The sequence below is a fragment of the Zerene cesonia genome, chromosome 3, assembly GCF_012273895.1.
Source record: "Zerene cesonia ecotype Mississippi chromosome 3, Zerene_cesonia_1.1, whole genome shotgun sequence".
Classification (NCBI taxonomy): domain Eukaryota; kingdom Metazoa; phylum Arthropoda; class Insecta; order Lepidoptera; family Pieridae; genus Zerene; species Zerene cesonia.
In genome coordinates, this window is record NC_052104.1 from 2585169 (window position 1) to 2606407 (window position 21239).

At 32.3% G+C, this 21239-nt stretch overlaps 2 protein-coding genes across 3 annotated transcripts in view; one reads left to right on the forward strand and one right to left on the reverse strand.

Moving 5' to 3' along the window:
- LOC119837954 (tektin-B1-like) overlaps positions 1-6748 on the reverse strand; it is a 10103-nt gene extending 3355 nt beyond the window's left edge. The window contains exons 1-6 of the mRNA XM_038363753.1: positions 6668-6748; positions 4462-4586; positions 3437-3653; positions 2138-2352; positions 1537-1759; positions 1085-1308 (exon numbers count right to left, since the gene is read on the reverse strand). Coding sequence (XP_038219681.1) covers positions 1085-1308; positions 1537-1759; positions 2138-2352; positions 3437-3653; positions 4462-4586; positions 6668-6748 — 1085 coding nt within the window. The remainder of the gene's footprint in view (positions 1-1084; positions 1309-1536; positions 1760-2137; positions 2353-3436; positions 3654-4461; positions 4587-6667) is intronic.
- Positions 6749-17081: 10333 nt separating this feature from the next.
- LOC119837036 (angiotensin-converting enzyme-like) overlaps positions 17082-21239 on the forward strand; it is a 148512-nt gene continuing 144354 nt past the window's right edge. For both annotated transcript variants that reach the window (XM_038362522.1, XM_038362531.1), the window contains exon 1: positions 17082-17321. The gene's annotated coding sequence lies outside the window, so the exon portion shown is untranslated. The remainder of the gene's footprint in view (positions 17322-21239) is intronic.

Sequence of the window (21239 nt, forward strand, 5' to 3'; positions counted from 1 at the left end):
ATTATTCCATTTTTCAATTTGCAAAATATGATTTTTGTTAAAGCGTGTCTTATAGTTTTTTTAAACTATTATTTATTTAGACTAGAGTTTATTAGATTACGTTTCCTGTAAAAATTGGCTGCTGGTATGTGAAATCAATTTTTGCAGCTTTATACGTTTTTAACAATTTGACAAAGAAGACATAACATAATAAATTAAAAACAAAAAATGTTGCCAGCTCTTAGCCAGCCGCAACTTTAGGGTTGCCATTTGCCATATGTAAAGGGAGGGGATTTGTTTATGTTTAAAATAGACAGTCTACTCTCCTTTTTTTAGTGCATATTAGTAGTTTCTATTTTCTGCCTACAATAATCAATACAGTTTTAACTACTTTTCGTGTTAAAAAAAAAAACATAGAGACGAACATAAGACCTCGTTTTCGTTAGAAGTCGTTTTTGGGTCTTCGCGTCATTTCAGTGGGATCCTGTTCTATTTCGTCTGTATCATTAATATCTCAAGAAGGATTTGTAACGTCATTTATTATAAGTGTTAAGACCAAATTTGGCAAGCACAGAAATGGTTTTATCACACTGCATACTGATGAACTAATATATCAGCGTGAATTGATTCGAAAGTGACTGGGCTTGATGGAACATAGCGCTCTAGATATGTTATATAAATAAGATTTTTCTAGGCGCGTCACGAGTCACTTGCCCTCTTAGGCCTTGCCTTGTCTTAGGCTTATTCGACAATCCACATATTTATTTGATTACCCTGAATGTTTCATATTACGAAATAAATACAATTATACTTAATGAATGAATATACTACGCAAATGGACTGACTCATTATAAATTATTCAGAATACTGTATTTGTTTAATTCTATTCTTGAGATAGAGAACAAGTCTCGAATTCATGCTAAATATTTTATGAGCAACGAAATTAAATCAACATGTTGCAGAGTTGTTGTCAACGTGTTGCAGAGTTGATTATGCATGTTGAAAAGTTCTCCCCCTCGATTACATTTAAATAGTTTCCAGCAACTTTGTTGATCAACTGTTGCTCAACTAATGTTTACCATTCTTGGGCTTTTAAGTCACTTACTTAGCGCAATCCTGCTTCTCCTGTAGCTGTCGTATCGTTTCCCTGAGGTTCCGTACCTCCTCCTTCATCCCGATATCAGCCTCATCAGACGCCAACTCAATGCCGGGTCTATAGCCTCGCGTCTCCAATCTGGTCTCAGCCACCTTCAGTGCATTCACTTTGTCGGCGAACTGTTCGCCGATCGTCTTTAACTCGTTTGCTAGTTTGTCCATATTCTCTTCCATCTATTTAATTAAATATATTACAATCAAGTCTCCAGTCAACCAAAACTCCAAACACAAACTAAATAAGTGAGGAGTAAGGTGTATCTCTCGTGTCGATATCATTTCTGAGATACGCAGCTGAAACTTCGGCAAAAAATTTAGATATTATTATTTATTTTGATGGTTTGAATATACTTAGCTGTCACTTTTAATTCTATTCGTCATTAATCAATTCCTACATAACATTACCTTCATCTTCTGCCACTGGAGCTCGTTCCTAGCGCGTTGCGTATCATAAATGCGCCGGCGCATCATATAGTTGGTGACGTCGGTTTGCGCGCGCAACGCGTTCCTCGCGCGACCGCGCGCCACGAACAGGGACTCGCGGAGGCGCAGTGTGTCTTGCAACTCGTCTACGGCTAGCTTTTTTGTTGCCTCGCACTTTTGCAGCCATTGATCGTACGTTATCATTCTAATGAGTTAATACATACTTCAATAGGTTAAAATGAACATGTTGATTTAGTTTTTGCTTAAATAGTTTTATTTTACTTATATAATGGGTACATATTGTGAGAATAGCAGATTTATAAGATACACCGAAGTGGAAAGCACTTGATATAGGAATTTCTTAAATCCGATTGAGTGCTTTAACCATTAGACGCATAACATTTCTGTTTTTATTCATCTTATGTTTTATTAAAAAGTCATCAATCAAGTTTTATTAAAATACACAACAATGAATGATTCATTGGAGTAAAAATATATTCTATGCTCGGATAGTTAGTTAGTTATAAGATAAATACAATATGAAATTAGGCGTCGAACTTATAAAAAAAAATACATCACTAACCGTTTCGGGGTTTTCAACGAGTCCGTCTTATAGGTTATATTGGCGCAATCCTTATCTAGGTTCAACATGTCTTTATCGATCTGTAGCGCTTCGTTCTTATCGTTCAGATCCAGTTGAAGCTTGAACTTCACCACCTCGAGCTTGTTAATCTTCTCCCAAGCGGACTGGCACCGGTCTATTAGCATTTTCTTGTTGCTCTCCGTTACGCAGAGTTCCTGTTTTCAGCGATTAGATTCTAGTTTAATATGAACGCGCGACGGTGAGCTATGTTATACGTTTGTTGTGTGTGTGTGTGTGACACAATTATTCAATCAAACATGTCAAAGTATAGTTGTAATAAAGGTCTTTAATTGCAAATAGTTTTTTAAAGAAAACTCGTTATAACGGACCGAATTTTAGTTGTAACAAGAAGTAACAGAATGTATACTGTAATAATTGTGGTGTGTGATATGAATGCAACTTTAACTTAAACAGAATAAAGCATATAATTGTACCATAATATGTTCTTTAAATGAAATAAATATATCAGGAATGTTTAATATTTACATTTACATATTAGATATAAAAATTCAACAAAATTAAACTCGTTGGCAAAAATATACGAAAAATAAAGCTATCCGTTTTAACCATTATGTTCTGCAAAACCATTCCCTTTGACATGTTGGAGTGATTTTTACATACATATGAATTTTTTATTCGTATTTTTAATAAATGAACTAAAAAAATGAATATTTTACCCAGAGTACATTTGAATTCAACGGATGATCAGTTTCAGGAAATGTAATGTGCAAATCAAACAAAAAACAGTTATTTTCATTCTGGTAATTGAATAGTATTGAAATGTTATAAAGAAATTTAAGTATTATATTGAAAAATTTAAGTATTTATATACCTATTGAACGTAACTGTATTTTATTTATTAAAATTTATTTAATTTTCTATGAATACCTTGTGCTTAATTAGCAAATATCCATTTCGCTTTACTAGTTTTTATGGTGCAGTTAGTTCAATTACAATGCAATTCTCAACATTTATTCGGTGAGAATACTACAGTATAATACAGTTTATTCGATAGTATCAGCTTTACGCACACGGCTTCCCTATCGTTACTAGTAAAAATGTAAATATAGTTATACCATATTACATAGTTTTTAAAATTGAATACATTCACATTAAAAATGTTAAGCAAATTATAAAATATTTAACAAACAATAAATGGTATCAGTACAGAGGCATTTTCATCAAGCCCAAAATAGCAGACAAATATAACCAAACGAAATCAGCAGCCTAGACTCATACCTTTTTCAACTCCGTATCAGCCAAGTCGTAAGTGAGTTCAGTGCTTCTCCTCCCATCTCTGTTCGAGAGGCACTCCGAACATACAAGGAGAGGCATGTTCAATTGCTCCAACTCTCGTTCTGTTGATGCCTTCTCTTCTTTGAGAGCGGTCATCTCTCTGTCTAGGCGTTCTAGAAGCTCTTGAAGGGTCGATTTCCATTGCTCTATTTCGTATACTCTGTGAAAGTATCAAGATTTTAAAGTACCTTGTTTTTATACCATGGCGGCAAAATTAAATAAAATATACGTGTTTTAATTGCAAAACTATTTTTTAACACAGATAATTTGTGAACTTAACTGCAATGTATCGTTAGATTTGTTTAGATATATCGAGATAAATTGGCGTATTTATGTGGCCGAATAATAAGCTGTTGTGAAACACGCAAGACTAGATATTTCAAGTGAAGTAAGAAATCAACATGTATTTTGACTTAAGCGTTCACGTCAATTATGCTTTACGTTGTCGGGATTTCGTTTTTCCACGACCACATTACTTGTTTGTTTTAACTTATTCTCCTCTCACGATAACAAACCATGAACTTGTGGAAACTTATGATATACACTTGATTGCTCTGTGTCCCGCGAGAGAACAACAAATTACAAACAACCGCAAAGAATGGCTGCTCATATAAGGGTATGTGATATCTATACGCTCAATCTTTCAGTATTTGTTAGGACTTCTACTTATATTTTTATGTCTCAGTGTATTTTTTAATCTCCATAGGAATATTTGTATCGTTAATTTTTTTTACGAATATCCTTGTAAAATATTTTTTGTATATATAATAATTTTTTGTATAGGATAAATGCTAGCTTTGGGAAAGGTATATATGCGCTTGTTTTAAACTGGCTATATGTTGGATTTGATATAATATGTCATTTCCTATCCATATTGGAGATTTAGGAGACGAAATATTTTATTACTCCTTATACGACATAGCTGAGAACACTCCTAACTAACATACACTCACACAACAATATTATACCTAGCTCTAAGTCTATTGTTGTTATGATAACTGTCCCAATCGGTCTTGATTTTGGTCTCATTGCGAAGCTGGTGCGAGCTGTAGCGAAGGTCGAAGGCATCAGCCCTTCTGGTATCTGCTGTAACCTATAAAAGAAATGCATTTAGGTAAATAGACTAAGTCATTCCAGGCTTACCATAAGTATATTATGAACAGTACGATTATAATGACCAGAAAAATGATCAAAAAAATAACGAATAATAATTGTTTCATACGAACCACGGGAACCAGGCAAAGAATTGTTTATCTTTTTGAAAATTCTTTATAAGAGCAACATGGTAAATGTTAGACAAAGTAAGTAACATTTGCTTTAATTGTTTCTTTAATTTAATGACTTGAGATGAAAGTGAGAGATGTTTCAGTTTTGTGTTTGTTTAATTAGAGCGGCGTTGCAATTGCGAATTAAAAATTCTTTTACAAAATTAAAGCAAGGCAAGTGAAAACAATTATTTAAAAACTCCGTGTGCAAACAGAAACAAACGTCCTTTGTTTCAGACTCGATGTTTGTGTATCTTCATTTTGTGTAAATCATTTGATGCTATTTCGCCTTAATTGAAATTTGAAATGAATGTCATTATTTGCTAAATTCTTTATTGTTTACGGTATTATTAATATACGCTAATAGCAAATTGTTGTTATTAGAAATCTCCCTTCTCTTGGAATTAATAATTTTACGCCTAGTACATATTGTTTAATTTTCAACCTAAGTTTTCATTGCGTTAAAAAACTTCCGACTGGCGGAACTGATTTTATGCTTCTTTTTTTTACAACTATCATACATAATAAATAAACAAAAATTGTGATATTCCCAACATTTCAGTCAATATAACAATGGACGATATGAATATCATTCCAACTTCGCATCGGAATAGAAACTTAGAGAATGAATATTTACGACGCATCTCCGTAGATCCTGAATAAAAATCACATTGAGTGAGCAAGAACGGAAGTTAGAGAATTTACGATATACAACTGTGATAAAGTTCAAGTCTAATGCCCATATGAAACATTAAATCTAGGCTGATTTAGTGTTTTATATGGGGTCTTCGAGCGTTGCTCTGAAATAGGAACTTCATAGCAATGGTGCAGGATTCAAAACAACTGTTTTAGTCATATACATACCTATCGTAACTGCCTAATATGTGCATGAGTAGCTAGCACGGTTAGCGATATGTTTGAAGCAAGTTAAATAGTAATGCAAGGCGGAAAAGCATACGTATATGTGTAAGCATTATTTATTTTTAATTTTGAAATGATTAATGTGTTTCCATTTTTGAGTACATAATAAGTTATTACACTGTATTATCTTTGTTTTTATTCTCAACAAGTTAAACGCTCGCAAAAATAATTATCTTAAAAATAAGCTTAGCAAGATGCCTTGCGTACAAAACTGCCAATCCACAAACAACCTAGGCGCCAAGAAATTAGTGATGCAATTCTCATAGTTGCGGAGATAAATATTGTGATATGGGAATTATATTTTGTTAAATAACTATGGTTACAGTAATAGGTAAAATGGCAGTAACTTAATAGATAGTTTACTGTATCCAATGATGTATGATTGAAAATATAGTATATGGAATGGAAAGCGCGACGACTGCAAAAAAGGACCATGGGTTATTAGCGAAATATTTCGATCACATCACACATCGAATCATAATTTAGATAGAGAAGGAAAGAGAGTATTTAATATTTATAATGAAAGCTTTCATTTGCAAATAAAACTGTTTTAAACTTTAATTAACCTCCACGGGCCAAGCCAGGTACATTTAAAATATTATGTAGAAAACATAGTGCGTTTTAATTAAATTTTAATTTTGTCTATATAATTTTGAAACGTTTTAAGAATATTTTATCTTTACTTCTACTTTAATACTACGGTTGATAATGGAACGATAAATTGGCTGTACATCTACAGAAGTAATTTAAAACACTAAGTGTACACTTAAGTTGAAAGTTCAGAAGTTGAAATAATTAAGAGCTTTTCCGCAACTTTAAGATGCATTTAACAACTTTTTAAAGTTTGAATTGACCAGATTTGTCAATGCTTAAAAATTTTTAGTTTCGCATTATATCCGTACCTTAAGTTATAGAGATCCATAAAAGCTTTACAAGCTTTTAATCTAAGAAGACACGTTTTATATACGTTCATAAAAGATAATGTTACCTGTAGTCCATATAACCTGGCATCCCAATCAGGTAAAGTTAAATGTGGTAGTGGTTTCTCGTAAGTAACAACGGACTGCATTTTAGAAATTTATTGCGCTTTTGCTATTTATAAAAGTAAAATATTGGTATCACGGAAAGTAATCGAGTGTCAAAATGACAGATACGACCGCAGAGGTGACGGCCGCGCTCGAATTCCAAATTTAAAGCTTTTTCTTTTGTGACCAGTATCATAAATCCAAAAAAGGTATTTGTTTTAAGTTTTTATATATTTCTTTTTTAATATGGAAAATACTTAAATGTAGCTTAAAAAAATTAATAAAAATAGAAACGTACATATATTTAGTTCGATTCGAAACAATTTCGTACAAAAGTGGGTAAAAAGTGAATAGTATCGAACACAACACGCTCTGTTTACCAAACACGAGTGGGAAAGTTAACTGAACTTCCAAATTATGTTATATTGACCTACTTTTGTGCAGAAAACTAAGCGAACAGATACGTTTGTATTGAAAGAATTAGAGGATTCGTATATTTGATTGTTTTCATAAGAATCTACTGAGTTTATTTTTTTGATAGCAAGTAGGCTCTCTGCATAGATTGTATAATAACTTATATTATTAAAATATAATACCCAATCTTAATATGTATGTATTGCTTCAGCGCGTGTTTGTCATTGAACCCCTCCTAAACGAATGGACCGAAATATTTTTTTTCTAAATCTTCAGGTGAATAAGAGAATGGTTAAGATTCATAATTTCTAGTTGCTAGTAATGTAAGGTGAAACGGAATCGAAACACATGAACCGCATCTAAACATACAAAAAAAATCAAAATAGGAATCATACTCAGCAAGACTAATAATACATACCACATTTTAGCTGCAAATATTCTACTCTTTTAGAAATATTGGTTAGCCCTTTAACTAATTGATCAAATTATCTATCAATTACTTATAAGGACAATGCATAAAGTGCTTATAAAACATGGTTTTAGCGAAATAAAGATTATAAAAAATTATCCCATTTATCATTATTTTTCCTCAAAGAGCAACCAAGGCTGCAAAAAGATATATCTTAATTTTTAATAGTAGATATAACAAAAGCATGTCCTAAATTCCTCGACTACATCCCCATATCGCATCTCAATATGAGGTTTATCGTGCGGTCATAAATTTCCTTAACATTTCTTTCTAGTTGGAACGATGCCAGTTGTTCTACTTATGCTCATAAGCCTCCTTTGGTCTTGACCACATGAATCAGAAGGAATGGTGCATTAAAACAGTAGGAGTGGTTACACGATTTATTTCCATTACACGTAAAGTGCTGAAGGGAATTTCTAGAAGAATCTATTGAGGAGTTCTACAGATCCAAACTTGATATGTTTTATTTTAAGAAAACATCGTTTTAGTTGGGTTTGGAAGTTGAGGTAAGTGTTTCAGCAGATAAAACTAACAGCAGAAAAAACACTCTATGCACTATAGAAGTATATTTTTTTTACCGATTTTCCCAAAAACGAAGGAGATTATTAATTCGACTGTATTTTGTTAGTTTTGTCACTCGATAACTCCGTACATTTTCAACCGATCAGCGTGATTATTTTTTATTGTTTTGTAGGAAATTATGGTTATTTGGTCCCCAAAATGAGTATCTGGAGTGATGTTCCTCCCAAGAGCCATCGGTGACTTTGTATTAGAAATGATATTTCCCTTTTGTATAGCGTGGATTTCTCGAGATGATTAATTTATTTATAAAACAATGTCAGTTACATCATAATATAATATATATTATATGATGGCGTAATAGACTATACGGCTACTACTAGATATCTAGATAATTGCAAAAGTATTTACTATAAATCGTATCATTTAAACTTTAAAGGATTAATTGCCTAAGCTAAAATGAATAAACAAATATTTCAATTCGCGAAGATAAAAGAACACGAATGAAAAAATATTCAACACCGATTAATATAAAATGAAACAAAGACATATTTCATCAAAGTATGTACAGATATTATATAAAGTGTTCTAATGAAATAAACGCGAGGGCGTTTTTTATTGATCTGGTATCTTGTTATTTCGATATACAACAATTTTATCTAAATGATCCACCTACATTAAATGAATTCAATGAATAAGATATTTTTACGAAAAACTAAATATACTGAATAAATAAAATCAGTCTATCTCTGTAGTAAGAAGAATGATGAAATAATGATAATGGTGCTGTGTTAAAAGATATCTTGAGTGTCCCAATTAAGGTGAAAGAATAGTAATATTTAATTTAACATTGAACTAGACAGGATTGTTTCTAAACTCTTAGAATTTTAATGATAACAGAGATTTGGCCAAAAATACTGTCACTTCGCTACATAAATAATTGTAATTTAAAGCTTATTTTAACTGTGACAACAATTAGTTCGGAATAAGTTTTCCTAAACAAATTTTGTTGATATTTATGAAACAAAGGTATATAATAACATACAACATGAAAATTTTCTATTATTCCCATGTACGTAAAATGTAGTTACAATTTCAAGATAAAAATTCGCGAGCAAGTAAAATTTTATCAATGTGAAGTTTTATAAAGGTTCAAGAAATTTTCCACTACAACGCTGACCAGTGTTTATGATATTAGAAATATTTGAGAAGCTATCAACATTCCTTGCACCCGGAATTCTATTGAATACGGTGTCTTTATACCTTATATTATGAGTAGAATGTTGGGAGCTGAAATCCTTCTATATGTTATGCAGAATTACATTGCACGTGTATTCCTCCATTGATTAAAATTTGCATTGTAATTGCTATTTATTAAATATTTACTGTGCACATGTTATATGTCATTGTTGGTATCTGTATCAAAATATAAATTAAAAACCTCGGAATTTTAAAACACGCGGGCAGACTGCAAATCAGCGCTGTTTCATGGCTGAGTCTGTCCCGTTTGCCGTTATATTTTTTGTGTTAATTTTTAAGTTGTTTTAGTTTTAAAGTTGTTGTGTGGCCAAAGCTTGTTTTCCTTCTTTCTTTCAAATATGTTCAGCGTATAGTGTAGGACTGTGTCTTCTCATATTAAAATTTCAATTGTATTACACGCATTAGGAGTATTTTACGTTATTTCGGAGTAACGTAAAAAAAAATGCATAAATTTTTAATTTAAAGATTATTGCTGAAAATTAATGAATCTTATTGTTTACAGCAAACGTCTGTAAAAACAAAGCTATCTAATGCAAAGTATACTAAAGAAAGACTGTACTTTGTATTTCTTGTCAAGAAAACACTTTGACTGGATGGAATTAAGCTCTCGAGGAAGTTGCATGAAGTTTGTATAAATGGCTGTTTGTTAGGTTTATTAAAAAAATAAATCGTCCGTGACTCTTTCTACAGATAGTGCATATTGAACTGGCAGCACTGTAAAGTAGTATTTAAGGCATGTACAAAAGGAAAGGAAAAATCTAATTATTTTTATAATTTGATCAAAACAACCAATCAGAATAGAATTAGGTCGCCATATGATTGTAAGAACAATTATATTATAATCTAATTCGCTTTTTATTAATTGGTTTTTATTTTAGTAACAATATTTCCAAAATTTTAAGCTATATATAATTTTTATCTAATCTAATATCTTATTTTATCTAAATGAAGTCTAGATCAAAAATCACATCACCCATTTTTATTTGCTTTTCCAAATTATTGAGATTTTCGTTCATCTTTTTGATATTGTTTCGGTAATGCGTTAACTCCGCAGGTGTTCTATCGATTGACGTGATTCTTTTTGTGTTTGATACAATTTGATCACATTTTAGAATCTGGAGTGAGTTAGTGAGAATCAAGAGATTTCCTTCCTCGTGGTGTCGATGACTTTTTGCCGAAAAGATTTCTATTACTTTACGTGTATATAAAATAATTGATAAAATTGTTCAAACAAACACAGTAATTACTCCCAATAATTACAATTCTGTTGAACCTTTTAATGTAATTTAGAAATGAGCGCTGAAGGCACCATAAATATATTTATAAGCGAATTAAGGCGCAGGACAAACAACAGACATGTAAGTTGATTACATTTTGTTTAAATAGTATCTTGGTGTATAATCTTCGTCTTTGTAACTGTCGAGAAACTTACCTCATTAAGCAGGAGCTGAGTCTTGGTTGAGGGACGTTTTCAACTATTTCTTCAAAACTAATAAAACAGCAATAAAACTTTAATGAAACACTGTTTTCCGATAGAGATTGGGTATTAGATGTCGCGTAATAGCTATCTGATCTGACTGCATAAAAATTGTTACATAATTGTACAACAATAATTATGTAATGTATCAATCATGCACTACAATTGAATTATTAAAATATGTATTTTAAGTTTTACATAACAAATTTACTTGGGCTTTTGAAGTCCTTGTATGTAGAGCTTTTATATACTGATCCTAGTTCATATTATCTAAATTGATGCCAATGTATTCGTAGAAATGTACTTATTGATTTGATTTCAAGTTATTATAAACTATTGATTTTCATCTGCTGAATATATTTGTATATTGATGAGAAGGGGATGTATGAGTTCACACCTTCAGGAATATCGCGAGTAAGGTGGGTTGAGAAGGTTTTATGTATGAAGGTCCCTAAATAAATATATATATAAAAGCGACAAATGTTTATCATTTGTGTTTTTTAAATTGATATTTGAATAGGGAATTCTTAAATTATCATTTAAAAGGAAAGAACTTGACAATTACAGAGCTGTGTCTTCCCTGTCTCGATATTTCCATAGAATTCAAATTCCTCCTGAATTTAGGTCGAGTTCTCATGAGGGCACATAAAATTACATCGTTGATGGTACTCGTGAGCCTGCAAGCGATCTAATTTACAATGAGTACACGATAAAACATCTTACTATAATAATGTAAACGTCTCTTAGGGGAAAATTCTATCTTGTACAATTAATCAAGAAATGTTGGTGTGCCGAAATTGTGAGTTTAAAAATACGGATATCAAGGGCAAGTTTTGGGGTCAAACTTTATGAAATGTAGCTGAAACTCGCGATTGCGTAAAATAATAATTTTTGTGCGGATCCTAAATAGCTTTAATTTGTGGAAGAGAAACTTTAACCCTAATAATTAAAAAATTATAAGTAGTCTTAGCTAAAGCTAAACATTGTCTTTTTGACAGCAAATTTTTAATGTGGGAGTCGAGCACGTTTCGGCACGAATTGGGCCAGCGCGCATGGGAGAAGGTATCCCCACAGAAAGTCAGCGTGAAATAGGCATGCTGCTGTGTTTCGTTCCGTGAGTGGGGCAATCCCTTAGCATTTAAAAACTTAGAACGGATTTTGAGACGGACACAGACAAAACACAGTTTTTATAAATGTTGTTTCAATATATCGTTACCTATTTGGCAATAGTATCGTAACAAATTATTAAGTACAAGAGTCAAGATGGTCGTAGAAACTCGATCTTGCCATTTTATAGTATACGTTATACCTAACTCCGTAAAAACTAATATGAAAACTACACTCCATATGTACATATGAGATAACTATTCATTGCATCCTGGAATTCAATTTTTATCCTGCCCTTTGTGACAATGTTTATATCAATCTCGAAAGATCGTTTGGCCATAAAATTTTGTAAATCCATAAAAATAAATGATTGCCCTTCATTATTACGGGGACTGTTTTATGGTGGTGCCAGGTTTTGCTAAGGAGCATAAATATGCAAAAATCCTAATACGCTTAAATAATATTAAACCCCCATAAAGTGAGAGAATTGCGCGGGTTTTTAATTTGATTTGGTTAAGGCTCTTTTTGTACCTACTTGAGTAAATACTAGGTTAGTGTACTAAGCATTTGGTCTAGCTTTGTTTATGTAGATACAGCAATGATGAATGAAAATATTTGGATATTATGCAAATAGTTAATGAAATGATAAATATATAAAAGTATTTTTATATATTATAGACCACCTTTCCACCCCGGCTTCGTTTGTAGCCTCGTACATGGTCAAACAAAAAGATTAACAGTCCTGGGGTTTTAGCCGCTTAGTTCCGGCTCCCGTGAGATTTCTTGGATAAAAACTCTCCTATGTCCTATCTCGGGTTTCAGACTGTCTCTGTAACAAATTTGAAATAACTGTACAAATTGCCTGCAGAACTTATGAAGCTCGCCAAGGGTCTTAAAACAAGATCACATGAACTTGTGTAACTAGGTAAATTCATATGAAATTCAGGCTTATTTGGTTGGTAGAACATAGCTAATTGCTTATTGGATGTGGGAGTTAGGGACTAATTACTTAAAATAAATATAGTATGAGGGAATTTTGTGGACTCTGAGATATTAATTAATTAGTGCGGCTTAAAGAGTTGGGTGCTATAAACTCTGTGGTAAATGTTGTTGAGATCTAAGAAAGGATAGGTCTTAGTAATATATTTTAGGATTTTGGGTCTGACGATATTATTACAGTATTTCATACATACAGGCTTCCATACCTTTTATATAGCTCGATTCCTAAACGCGTTCTTAAGAAAAATCTCATAAGACAGACAGACGGACAACAAAGTGATCCTAGAAAAGTTCCGTTTTTACCTTTTATTGGTTTGTATCTACGGAACCCTAAACACTTAATTTACATTTTATATTCTCCTGCGTGTGCTAAAGTTGTTTTAACAATAATAGGTAGGTAGGTCATTGCGTTTGTCAAGATTAAATAGTTATATTAACTGATTTAAATGTTTATATTTATTCACGAGAACGTTCAAAAACAGAGAAGATCTAAGGCATTTACGACGAGTAAAAGGCCTACCTACTATTGCAATTCGCAAAAAAGCGTAATAAGTGGCCGTCCAGTTCGAAGTGGCAATACAAAATATTAATCTTTTGGTTTTTTTTCGATTTTGATTGTTGAAATCACATTACAATTGAGAGGAGTAGATAGCTTTGATGAGGTAATAGCCACGAATAACCTTGCTTAATATATATGAAACATCATGTAATTCTTGTTTTCATTACTTTTATCATATTCTTGAATCCTTATAGGCATAAACAAATAGGTAGTGTATTGTTTACTAAGATTAGATTTAGTTTTTTGTTATAATAATTGCTATATTGTCCTCCGTTAAGCTGAGTGCAGTCTGGAATTCAATACCAATCATTGAATATGTAGATACAATAATTTTAACAAAGGCGCAATATCGCTTACTCGATCACTGTGACTTGTTACCATTAATATATTTGTATTACATGAAATTAAATCGAATTTACTGTCGTTATTGTATTAACCACATCGATTATGCTGTAATTCGAGTATCATATTCATTAAATCGAGGGTAAATTCTCTTATATGGTTTTAAATAATATCAAACAAGCATGACTAATGTAAAGACATCACTACATAGTATAAAGCAAAGTCGCTTCCCGCGTCTTTCCATATGTATGTATGCTTAGATCTTTAAAACTACACGACGGATTTTGATGGAGTTTATTTATATAGATGGAGTGATTCAAGGCGAAGATTTTTATGTACAATAACATCTATTTAATTACTACGAATTTAATGCGTGCGACGCCGTGGGCAAAAGCTAGTGGAATATAAGCGAATAAAGAAAAGGCCATGTGGCAGAATGAAAATAATAATAAATCTTTCTTATAATAACATTCCTAAAAAGCAGTGGTGGCTCAGTGGTGAGGACCTCGGACTTCAAAATCGATAAGTCGGGGTTCGAGACCGGGCGAGCGCGCAGGAAATAAATTGATTTTTCAATTTATCTGCGCATGTAGATAACATCACCACTGCTTTAACGGTGAAGGAAAACATCGTGAGGAAACTGGCATGTCCAAGAATTAGAAGTTTGACGACATGTGACATCTGCCAACCCGCACTTGGCCAGCGTGGTGGATTATGGCCTGAACCCTCATAGGAGGCCTGTGTCCCAGCAGTGGGAACATATATGGGCTGATGATGATGGATAAGATTCCTTGTGACGTGACTTAACAAAAACGTTGGGAAATAAATAGCCGAATTGGCGAGTGGCTCCCGAGTGGTAAGGTAAACATCAAATTTGGCAACACATGTTTGTTTATACATAAATTGACAGTATTATTTAGAATATATACTAATTGACCCGTCCAGTATTTCAGAATTTCCTCTATTCCTATTTGTAAAGTTTCCGTTCTGAATATAATTTGTATTAAGTGTTTAAGCAATTTTTTTCATAGATTGTAGTCTCGGCGTACGAGTATTATAAAGTGTTGGTTGTTTTTGATGGGCTACTCTTCTACATCACCTTGCGGTTGAATTCCTTATCACATTGAAAATCATTGATGCAAAACCATTTAAATATGAAAATAATTTAAATTTTTTAGATTAAGCTTAAAGCTGATAAAATATTCAAAACAATGAACATTTTTTCCAGAAAAATATTTCAACAATACTACCTTCAATGTAGGGTAAAAGTGTCTCCGGAACCGCTGTAACGAGATAACTCCCCGCGAGCGAAGCCACGTGTGAGAAGGCAGTGCGTCCATAAATAATAAACCCATTAAGCTTATTCCAGAATCCAATAACAGCTACGGAGTATTGACCGTGTAAAGTCAATTATATATGCCCATAAAGCATTAGGAGCTAAAGTTTGTCGCTATGGTCTGAAATTGGATGAATTTCTATGAAGTCAGGAATATTTTCTGTGAATTGTGGTTTGGAAAATATAATAATATTAAGAAATCTCAGTACTCCGTCACGATGTACATCAAATTATGCTTGCATGTATGGAACAAGAAAAACGCAAGCATATAAAAAATCACAATTTATATGTTAATTTATATGAATCAGTGTATGGAAAGCAACAGAAACACTTATCTAGTTGTACATATTTTTGTTCAAATATCAAAATTCGCTTTCATAGATGATGATGGCGAAGCTGATATTAAAATATTTATCATTATGATAACCATAATCATATTTTTATTCTCCTTGTTCAATCCTAATGGCTACGACGTGTATTTTCATAAGTTTTGCCTTCATGCCTGAAATAAATATTTCTTCACTAAATTAAGTGGAGTTAAATCTGCTCAAATGACAAGTTAGACGAACATAGACACGCCAGCGGCAGTCCGTACTAAACACATGCACTATTTTTAAATTTCCATTGTTTTACACTACACGATACACATTCCATGTTATGTTATTATAGGCATACAAAGAAAATACCACGCATATCTATTGCGGAAACATTGTATAGAAAAATTTATATTTTCCTTCATAGCCTATTCATTAATAGATTTAATTGTACGGTACTATCGTAAAACATAAAAAATTTGAAGCCTGTATGCAAGGGTTGCCACCTTATTTAGAAAGAGTATAGTAATGTTTTCAAAACATTGCGAAAAATATACTACTATTGGGTAATTAAGCCAAAAATATACTACTATTGGGTAATTAGGCGAAAATAAACCTACTAGTTAGTGGGTACTCCCACAGATTTATTTTAAGTTATTACAATTATGATTAATTAGAGTTTTTTTTTTATAATTACTAATGATACGTATATGAACAATTGAATAAATCGGAAAAAGTAAAAATTATCTATCATTAAATAATGCAACGCACTAATCTCAGGAACTACTGGTACGGATTTGAAAAAAATTTCAGTGTTAGATAGTCCATTAATTGACGAATACTATTGGCTATATATGAACCACGAGCAATGCCGGGCGGACCTCTAGTTTGGAATATGTCGCAAATGTTCAAAGTAACTTGCAACATAATATAGATACCATCTTCTTTAGTAACTTTCTTTACGGTAATCGAAAATACATATATAAAATATGGACTGAAAACAATACGGTAAACTAAATACGTCATCCAATGTTTTGTCTTTATGACAATCCGATGAACTGAATGGTTTAGTATAATATTTAAGATTGGTACATAAAATGACTTTCAGTTGTTTAAAGGTATATGTTTTTTGTTTCATGGTCAGGTTTAAAATTTTACACATGAGTTTTTAAACGCATTCTTTGTGTTGTCTTTACCAAAAAAAGTCTCCCTATCTATTATTGACATTTAATAATAATATGAATTAGTTAGCTATCAATATTATTATTACCTCGTTACAATTTTGATCATCATCATCATCATCATCATCATCATCAGCCCATATATGTTCCCACTGCTGGGACACAGGCCTCCTATGAGGGTTCAGGCCATAATCCACCACGCTGGCCAAGTGCGGGTTGGCACTACATATCGTTGACACAATTCTATGAATCATGAACCAATAAAATGATAGGCACATAACATATTTAGTTACTTCAGATAAATAGTTGATAAGCAAAAATATTATTTCAAGATTACGATTTACGATTCATTCATTCGCTCAACGAACGAAGATTGAATTTTACTTGCTTGGAGCGAGTCAGTCAGCGAGCGACCCTCGTGCGATGAGGTTGTGTGTTGTGCGTAGTGCCAGCGTCAACGATATCGCGAAATAAACAAAACTTTTTTGGTGTTTGTGATGTGAATTAGTGCAAAATGACGATAATCTGTGCTACTTTCTAGTGTGATATAAACATACTGCGTGTTTTTACTTTGTGTTTACAAAGTTTTGTAATTGGTTTTACATCATCACTGGATTTTCAAGTCACCGGCATTTTAACTGTAAGTCTGTACCTATACTTCATTATAGATGATTTTCGGTTCCAAAGGTCGCCATTGATGATTTTAATTTTAAATTTGCTACTCGCTATGTTCATTATCACATCAATAATAAGAAATAGGTATTGTATCAGTGAATGGATACCTTATCTTATATTTTATAACACAATACTGAGTTAGTTTATCTTACCCGGAACAAACCCTTTCTATTATATACACAAATTTCGTTATAATTTACGCAATGACATCCGATTGAAGTTTTTATTTTGTATGTACTTTCCATATTTTAAACATTTTTTAAGCGACATATTTGTCGAAGATCCGTCGGTTAGTGACTTAAAAAATTATTATCGTGTGGATATATATTTAAATCGTTATTATTTATAACAATAATAATCGTTTATAATGAAAAAAAAAACTGCAAGCCATTTTCTCTAACATAACTATGTCCCAAATATATAGGACTCGATATCTGTTTCATTTACTAGGTACCTACTTTATATACATATTTTTAGAATAAACATAGAAACACATTTTTCTTCACGTTACTGATAATAATTAGAAGATACTCGTATGTAACATGACATACCTGCGCATCATTGGTCAATCGAAATAATTATTTAAATATTGACGTGCGACAGTTTTAAGACAAGAAACAAGTCCACTACTAGCAAAGGGCCAACGAGATTTATGGTTTTTAGTGTTATTACAAAATTAACTTGGTAAAAATATCTTTATAAAAAATATCGTGATAGGATTATAACTTTATTAGTATAAGTAGTAAGTAAGTAGTATTATCTAATACTAGCTGCGCTCCGCGGTTTCACCGGCGTAAGTCCATATCCCGTAGATATATCGGGATAAAAAGTTGCCTGTATGTCATTCCAGTTATCCAGTTGTCTACGTACCAAATTTCATTGCAATCGGTTCAGTAGTTTTTGTGTGAAAGAGCAACAAACACACACACACATCCTTACAAACTTTCTCATTTATAATATTAGTAGGATCTATTCAATATGCACAAGAATTTTGCAGACCTTCACCAATAAATATATTATAAATTACGTAATGATTGTGGACTTGTATTTTGTTGTACATATTAAGTTAATTAATTGAGATCGTAAGAAGACTAATTTGGTTCAGGAAGTTTGCGGACTGTGGTTGCTATCTAATTCCAAAATGCACTAGACTTATACTATTTGGCTCACTAGTTCTCAGAATATTTTAAGATAAAAGCAATAAGAAAACTGAGCATAATTCAATTTATTCATTGTTTTCATATTTTCATAGATCTGTAAATCGTATTGTAGAAACTCGGCTATTTTGGAGCGACCTTGAACAGCATCTTAATATACCTATATATTTAAATTACGTGTCACATTGTTTGTCCGCGATGAACTCCCAAACTACTCAACCGATTTTAATCAAATTTGCTGACCATGTGCAGTTTGATCCAACTTGAAAGATAGGGTAGTTATTTGTCGTAAATGAAATAATATAAACTATCCATCTTACTTTACTTACATACTTTTATTATTTCAATTATGACAAATAACTTCCTTTTCCCTTTGTTTTCTAAGTTAATCGTATTTTTACAATAAAATTTGTCATGTAATTGACAAATGACACGTAAAGGTCATTGATGTTCCCAAATTTTCGTTAGATCGCACAGTAATTAGCGATTTGAGATTCAAACAAGCATTTTATCGATGTGTCAGAGAAAGAAATTTTAATAAAAAATGCTAACGATGAATTTATTATCAATTTTATGCGTTATATTATTGCAATTTAATGATTGTGACAATGATTCTTGTTTAGCTGTAATCGGATAAAGCCTAAAACCACAGAATGTTAACGCAAAATAAATAGCCATTTAACACAATGCAAATCCATTTACTATTTAATTATTGACATTTGATTTAGCACCTACTCGTGTATGGAAAGGTGAATTATCCTCTAATTGTGGACTGAGTTTGTTCGTTTTGCGAATTACATTAACTGAACTCGACGAATTTTTAAATAGTTTTGGTCATTATTTTTGGAAGTACTTTTACAATTTTATCGAAATATCGTCATCAGTCCATATATGTTCCCATTGCTGGGACACAGGCCTCCTATGTAGCTTCAGGCCATGTTCCACCACGCTGGCCAAGTGCGGGTTGGCATATATGTATATCGAAAATAGATTAAATAATATAAACATAATCACAATTTAATTTAAATGTTATTGTTATCGAATAATGGGCATATTTCATAAATAAATTTTGCAATGAATAGATTTGGGATAGAACTGGTTAGAATTGTTTCCATTAATGTATTGAGTGCCTTTGTACTGTATTCTTCTTTTGAAAACCACTTGGAAATATTAAGTACTAGCTGTTCGCCCCGGCTTCGCCCGTGGTACATAATACATATATAGTCTATGTTACTCGTGGATAATGTAGCTTTCGAATGGTGAAAGAATTTTTAAAATCCGTCCAGCAGTTTTTGAGCCTATTCATTACAACCAAACAAACAAAGTTTTCCTCTTTATAATATTAGTGTAGATATTCCCGAATATAATCTATTGGACCAACGACGGTTTAAAAAGTCTAAAAGAGAAAAAAAAATGTCTTCTTCTTTATTTAAATTAAAAAATAATGTATTATGTACTCAGATAAATGGAATTATAAATAAATAGCACCATATTGTTTATTTGCTCTTACCCTGGTTCTATCGAATTTTACGTCTAGGGGGTATCGGGTTACTAGAGAGATGCAAATGAAAGTGCAATTTGTTTGTTTGTATGTATATAATTCTTTGAATCATAACATTATCTTCGCACCTTCTCAGTCTCTGTGGAATGTCCTCCGAGATATGAGAGGCACATATAGATAGCGCTTGTATTATTTTCCGTTCTAACCCATTACGAAAAAATTAAATCGGACTTCGGCGTGGGATATGAAAGTTTTACGAGGGCCATAAAGAAAACATTTCTGAGGCTTAGGCCGACAAATCACCGCTAAATTGTTGCGGAGCCAGATTGAAACGCCTAGTATTAAACCTAAAATTGTGATTAGTTACGTGGTACGTGCTTTAATCGTTTTAGTTTTCATACTTGAGGGAGTTTACATGCGTAAAATTGAAAGTTTTTTTTATCAAGTCTCGTGTCCTCTAGTGGGGTATGGGGCAGATGATAGACGTCTGTTTCACTGATCGATTTTATTTATGGAATAGTAGGTGATCGGTCTACTATGCCCTGCTAGACTGTGATATTTTATTTATGAGTCGCCACCGGGAATCGATCCCAAGACCCTTCGCCCCGGCTTCGCCCATGGTACATATATATAGCGTATGTCACTCAGTGACGTTACAGCTGTGAAAGAATTTTTTAAAAACGGTCCAGTTATTTTTGCGTGAAAACGTAACAACTATAGAAAAATACAAAAGTTTTCTCTTTATAATATTAGTGTAGGTGTAAGAAATATAGTCTAACTCACACAGATATAAAGTATACAGGAACAAATTAATTTAACAAGTTTTAGTCACCAGCATCTACCAATACAAGTAAGGTTTATGGGTAAATAGGATTTCACCCAAAATTAATTAATCAGCATCGCACTGTTTGAGTTAAACTTAGCTTTAATGATATAAACAGCTCCGTGATTCTTATTAAACGTGATTAAGGACGGAGAGGTTAAATATCAAAATTCAAGGGATGGATGGAATATACTCAATTAATTTTAACAAGCGGTGTTTTCTAAGTGCAGATTTTGAGAGTAAATTTAGGGAGTAGGTAGGTACTTAAAGTACTTAAATAAAATGTGCATAAGTTAAAGAGTGATTCTTAATTAATTAATGGTATTTACTTCTTTCTTTTCACCATAACTTTTCAACCGACCTCAAAAAACTCTCAATTTCAATGCATATTTAATGTACTGG